At 34.6% G+C, this 6,661-nt stretch overlaps 1 protein-coding gene across 1 annotated transcript in view; it reads left to right on the top strand.

The window, feature by feature from the left end:
• The first annotated feature begins 9 nt into the window (after positions 1 to 9).
• LOC127854846 (Bardet-Biedl syndrome 5 protein homolog) overlaps positions 10 to 6,661 on the top strand; it is a 17,347-nt gene continuing 10,695 nt past the window's right edge. Inside the window, exons 1-6 of the mRNA XM_052389913.1 lie at positions 10 to 146; positions 2,485 to 2,567; positions 2,801 to 2,866; positions 3,578 to 3,627; positions 4,602 to 4,682; positions 6,320 to 6,366. Coding sequence (XP_052245873.1) covers positions 91 to 146; positions 2,485 to 2,567; positions 2,801 to 2,866; positions 3,578 to 3,627; positions 4,602 to 4,682; positions 6,320 to 6,366 — 383 coding nt within the window. The 5' untranslated portion in view covers positions 10 to 90. The remainder of the gene's footprint in view (positions 147 to 2,484; positions 2,568 to 2,800; positions 2,867 to 3,577; positions 3,628 to 4,601; positions 4,683 to 6,319; positions 6,367 to 6,661) is intronic.

Here is a 6,661-nt window from a genome sequence, read left to right as displayed (position 1 = left end):
CGCTGAAATATTTAGGCAGCCATTGTCACTAATGTCAACAAGCAACTGTCAAAACTGTCCAAAAAACACTCGCATCTTCAGTAGATCATCATGGCAACAGAAGGCCTGTGGGAAGACAGGGATGTCAGATTCGATATAAGTGGAAAGTACGTCTAAGTAACATTACTTAGTCGGTTGCAGAAAGAGTTTTAAAAACGGACTTGCTCCCAGACGGGCCAGAGTTTTGCATTAAATGTTTTAAATTGATAAATGAAAACAATCGAATTAAAGAGCGCCATTATAAAACAAGAATAAAAGTAAAGAAAAAAAAAGTTATGTCCATCTGGGCTCGAACCACTGACCCTTGGATTAAAATTCTAGCACTTAAACTACTCGGCCGTCTATGCTGATAAAATCAGATAGGTATTGTATACTCTATAGAAGCAATGCTCGTAATGTTACAAAATACAACAGACCTCTCCAAATTATTCCATTGTTTTGCATTTGTGATGCATAATAATTTTAATTTTTAAATCATTAAAAGACGCATAAAATGGATATTTTAGAGCATGGTATAAAATAATAATCAAGGCTGCTAGAAATGACCTTATTTCACTACTGGACTTCTCAAAATGACACCGGCAACCACAGGTCCCTTGGATGGTTGGTCTAAATTAGAATGATATGCTTGGTTCTAGAACAATATTAACAACAAAATAATCTCTGTTCATATTAAGAATAAGTATTTGGAATCAATATGAACTGGAGTTTTTTTTCAAATTGTTGCTTTCATCATAAAATATTTGTCTTAAAAAGTGTGAACCTAAACCAACCATCCAAAGATCTGGTAGCGGCAGGACCGGCGCCAAAGTATTTGGCACCCTAGGTGAACCTGTCGCACTGCGCCCCCCCCCCCCCCCTCCACCCACGGCAACTAATTGTTTAAATAATATTAACATTCACAAATGAATGCTGTGCCGCCTTTTGATTCAATCGTATTTACAATTTATAGAATAGATACATTTATAATGATATATTATGTAATTTTAAAACTTTATTTAGCATCAGTTCAATGTCTCTAGCAATTTCATGTTCAATTGACAGAGTACCAAGTCCAACAAGTCTTTCTTGTAGCATGGATGTTCGCAGATATGTTTTAATGAGTTTGAGCTTCAAGAAGCTTCGCTCACCACTAGCCACAGAAACTGGAAGTGTCAAGAGGATTCACAGTATTGGGGACACTATCTTTTAGATTATTTTTCATTATAAAGTTTAGAACATCCTGTGGCGATGTACACCGTGCAGCTTGTCTTAAAATGGCAATCAGTTTACTGCTTAGATCAACTGCATCAATTTCTTTAGAATCTCCATGTTGCAAAGCTTTCTCAATCTTCATGCAATGTTCCATAACTTCATTGCTAGTTTTTTTTCTGCAAACTGAACCTCATAAAGGAAACCAAACACCGAACTAATTTGTTGCATCAGAGTGAATCTTTCTTGAACTGATTGCATTGCAGTGTCAAGTACAGCAAAGTAAAAGTTTATTTTGAAATTGTCTTTTTGAACATGAATAGGTTTGTTGTCATCTCCTACGTATGCAAGTTGTTTGTTCTTTCTTCTTAAACGGGTTTTACTGATTTGAAAAGTGGTGGTATGTCTAAGTTGACTGCAACTTCAGTTGCACTTACTAGTGTTTTCCCAAGCTTCTGACAAGCTTGATTTATTCAAAACTGCACCCGTAGCCGAGCGTGGCACCCGTTATGTGGTGCTCTTGTTTGTTTCATTGCATTGGCCTAGATAATTAACAAGTGTCACATTGTCTCTTATCTTTCAAAGATGCTCGTCCATAAGTGGGTCAAACAAAGCTAGAAATTCCACAAATTTTAGTAAGTTTTTGTTATCAAAAGTGTTCAGTTTCTCATGTTTTCCACGAAAAGCAAGATTTTGCACACCAAGAACTCTAACTAAAGCAATTAGCCGTTTCACGATATGCTGCCAATACTGATTTTTTACAAATCAAGGGCTGAACGGAAACCTGTCGTATCTCCTTCTTTATTTAATATGAGTTACAACAGTCTTCCGTTCACACCTCGAAAAGTGCTTAGCAGTAGAACGTTCTTACTATATATAGATACCTAGGGTTCAGTTACCTTGTTTGAATAGTTGTAGCTGTAAGTTCTTAGCGACTAGTGTGGCCACTGAACTGCCAAGGGAGCATAAATGAATTTACAGAAGAATGTAAATAGAAAAACCTGTACCTGAATATTACTGTTTGATGAATAGAGCATAGAGAAATTTGATTAAGAAATTGATAAACAAAATCTATTTGCTGAAATTCTAATGGGGAGATTGGGTTATGTTTATTGCTCCAAATTGTTTGTATGTGTCTGTCATGTATTTCTTGGTATGGTTTGTATAAAATTCTCGCACACGTTTTTTATTATTTTGTCCTTCTCAGCAAATAATGTTTTATAACTGTTTGAAATGTTTCCTTTTCCTCTGCAGTCAGATGAAGATGAGACCTGGTGAAAAGTTGATAGACAAAATGGATGCTGTTGAAGACACCAAGGGAAATAATGGAGAAAGAGGTACTTATTTATACTTCATTATGCGTATTATGTCCTCTTGAGTGTGTTGTTTTGCAATCGTTACATGGCTTGATCACTATGTTTATAGGTCTACAAACCAGATCCAGCAATGTCAAACTTCAGCTTATTATAACTTATGGTATAGCATTTGTGATGAGCCTTGAATAAATACTGCTATAACATTGTACAATTCTGTTCTTATTATATCACATAACATTTCTTGAACACTATAGGGCGGCTGGTTGTGACCAATCTTCGCCTGATCTGGCATTCACTGTCCATGCCAAGAGTAAATCTATGTAAGTTTTTCTATTCTTTTGCTTCCTTTATTTTAACAAATATAATGTTTTGACATTTAAAAACATCGTCCTTTTATTTATTTATTTTGTGTACTATTGATTTAGACAGGGTCCAGCAGGAAATTTGTTGTAGATTATTTTCAGTCGGTAGTTATACCAGGTGTAGTATTACAGAAGCATCTTAAGTTAAATTTTATTCTTATCCTTAAATAGGGAAATTTTCTTAAGTGTTTCACTTTATATTGCAATAGATTGGCATCAAGATATACATTTAAATAACATCATTTTGCCAATGTTATTTTAGGAATGCTAAAAAAAACATGTGTTTCTTATTAAGTAAAGAAATATAAAGCATTCTAATTTTGAACTTAAATGAAATTATTTAAGAAATGACTTAAGATGTTTCTGGAATACCACCACTGGTTATTTTACCAGATTATTGTAAGCACTTAAGCATTCAGTTTTATGGTTATATGAAAGAAGTAATATCAGTAAATGTAATTGGTGTGATAAAAGAAAAAACAAAAGTACTTCTGTGTAACTATATTTGAGCTTTAATATATTCAGATTCTTGTGTCTTAATCAAAAGGCTGATAACTTTGTTTTAATTTTTGTTAATATTTGTGTCATTTTGATGGTTATATACAAATGTGATGTTTATTTCATATTTATAATAGCCCTGTTGTTTATGATGATCTTTGTATATTTCAGCTATAGGATTCAATTGTGTTGTAAACACAACCATCAAGACTGCTCAGTCGGTAAGCGCGTTAGTTGTACCTCTAACACCAAATGAGTCGTGTTCTGAGAAAACTGGGCTGAATGCTTGTGCGTAAAGTGTCATCCCAGATTAACCTGTGCAGTTCACACAGGCTAATCAGGGACAACACTTTCCGCTTATTTGATACTTTTCGTTTAAAGAAAGTCTCTTCATAGCAAAAATTTAGTTTAGGCGTAAAGTGTCGTCCCTAATTAGCCTGTGCGGACTGCACAGGCTAATCTGGGACAACACTTTACGCACATGCATTATGCCCACTTTTCTCAGAACACGACTCAATTGGACTAGTGAATTATTTTCCAGCTGGTCTGGACTAAATTTTCTGGCTATCTTTTATATTAAGCACTGGAAAGGCAAATAAATGTATATAAATATGTATTACAATAAAATGAAACCGCAAAAAAGCAGAAATACAAAAGAGAACACTAAATTCTGACAATTTAAGCTTAAAATTGAGTGTTTTACTATAAATGTATGTGTAATGATACACTTATTAGTAAACACCCCACATGGAGGCAGTAGATAGAATGCACTCTGTCGATTTTCTATTTAAAATGTTATAAGTGTGTGAAGCGTAATACTACACATTTCTTAAGTGCTTAAGTTAAAGCTTGTAATATGTTATCACCATGAAGTCAGAAAATACTGGAAGTACACTGATGATGTTCAAGGCCATTTTTTTCGTGCTCCATGACTTACATTTGTCTAAATTATTTGCCTTGAATTCAGGCATGGGCATGGCAGTGGCATAAAATGTTATAAGATGGGTTATCATTTTCAAGCATTAAATTCAAGCTTCCCGTAAAGGGAAGATGTCCAAGATGTTTTTTTCCTAGTGATTCACACACTCATGATTTTTTATTTGCACTTGAGCACAACAGACTAAGTGGTGGATGAGTATTTTTCATGCTTGTGACAAAGTTCTAGTTAATAAAACCACTGTGTTTTTTCAATTAGAAACTGCGGGGTACAACAGAAGCTCTGTATGTGCTGACAAAGTGCAATAACACAAGGTTCGAGTTCATCTTCACCAACCTGGTATGTGGATTATTTTGATCCAAGTTTTCTGTAGTGAAGGCAAGTATATTAATTGTTTTTTACCACGATACCTGCAGCAGTACTATAAACAGATAAATATTCATTGAGTTCAACATGATTCTCTTTTATATTGCCATCACCCCGAAAAGACTTAAGTTGTGTATCTGGAGATAGTGCACGATACCAAAGAATCCATTTTCTTAAGACTATTCTGTATCTTAAAGTGCCTGTTGTCAAGCACATAGTTTTTCTACAAAATGGAATACAGATAGGTTAAATAGTTACAGTAGAACCCCTCTAAACCGTCCACCCTCGGGACAGAGAGGAAATTCCGGTTTAGAGAGGATTCCGGTTTAGAAGGAAAGTCAATTACATAGCCTAATGTGGAAAAAAACACTTTCAGCAAATTTTCATAGTTTATTTATATATTACATTCATTCATATTGCATCACATAAGAAAATCACGTCGCTTAATCTGTTGATTCGAACGCAATATTAGTCACAACATAGATCAAACAGTGCACCATAAAAAACAAACAATTTTATACATGCATGCATGTGTAAGTTGAATTTAGTTCCTTTTCATACTGAAAAACATGTACGCCGACTTTTTTTTCGCACGATATCCCCGATTGTCGACCTTCCTACCCGATATTTCTTTGACCCCGTCTTGAGTGTAGGTTTTGGCAACATCTCTGACTCTTTTATCAGTTTGATTTTGTCTTCTAGACACAATTCCACGGGCCATCGCTTAGAAGGAGGTTCGGACATTTTTAGTCTTAGTTATCTTTATTACCAATTTGAAAATCTAAATGAATATCTAAATGCAACTGCTTCAAGAACTCTGCAAATCACCATTTTATATGACACTAAATTAGCAGTTATAATAAACAACACCAAATTAAATACCATAAAGATTATTAAAATTTATCACGGCTCCTATATCAAAAACAAAACACACTAAAGAACTCTATGTTTGTTATCAGTAATTATAATCAGTATTATCACATCTATTGAGCGATATGACCATCACAGGACAAGTATCTTTTAATTGTTTTGCGATTTTTACAGTCTGCACATTTTTCGACCACCTTTATTAATTTCACGCATCTTTAATCCGCTATTCAAAACTTTTTGACACTAGGTCTGAGGTGCAATAAACCAGCCCTGAGCCGTTTAGAGAGTTACAATTACGTTTTTAATTACCCAATATTGATCCAAAGAATGACCGGTATTCGGAATTGAGGGGATTCCGGTCTTGAGGAGATATTTTACACATGGTTTTATAGGGAAAAAAATGGGACCAGACAATTTTTCTGGTTTAGAGAGTATTCCGGTATAGAGAGGATCCCGTTTAGAGGGTTTCCACTGTATTATTGTTTTAAATAAATTCAATATATTTCAATCAGAATATGTCTTGATATGTGACGCATTCTGAGAAAACTGGGCATAATGCATGTGCGTAAAGTGTAGTCCCAGATTAGCCTGTGCGGTCTGCACAGGCTAATCAGGGATGACACTTTCCGCTTTTATGGTATTTTTCGTTTAAAGGAAGTCCCTTCTTACCGAAAATCTTGCCATGCATTATGCCCAGTTTTCTCAAAATGCGACACATATTGTGCTTTACTTACTTGCAGATTCCAGGCTCCCCCCGGCTTTTTACTACAGTAATTTCAGTGCACAGGTTGGTTATATCAGTAATACGCGTTATTATCAGTAATATGCGTTATTATGGGATATTTATTACTTGTATTAAACCACTGTATGGAATTAACAGATGCAAAACAACTTATTTACTAAATAATAAAACTGTCAGGCTGGTAATATCAGTAACATTTTTTATGATGGGATGTTGATGAACAGTATTAAAACATGTGTTTAATTTTGAGGATGTGAAAAAAAATATTTTCAAAATTATACAGTTTGTCATTTAAGGGACACGTTTCATATAACATCAACACCTCTTGCAACAAAGGTTA

The sequence above is a fragment of the Dreissena polymorpha genome, chromosome 13 (genome assembly GCF_020536995.1).
Source record: "Dreissena polymorpha isolate Duluth1 chromosome 13, UMN_Dpol_1.0, whole genome shotgun sequence".
In the NCBI taxonomy this organism is placed as follows: domain Eukaryota; kingdom Metazoa; phylum Mollusca; class Bivalvia; order Myida; family Dreissenidae; genus Dreissena; species Dreissena polymorpha.
Note: the sequence above shows the minus strand (reverse complement) of the source record. Positions and strands in the feature narration are given on the sequence as shown.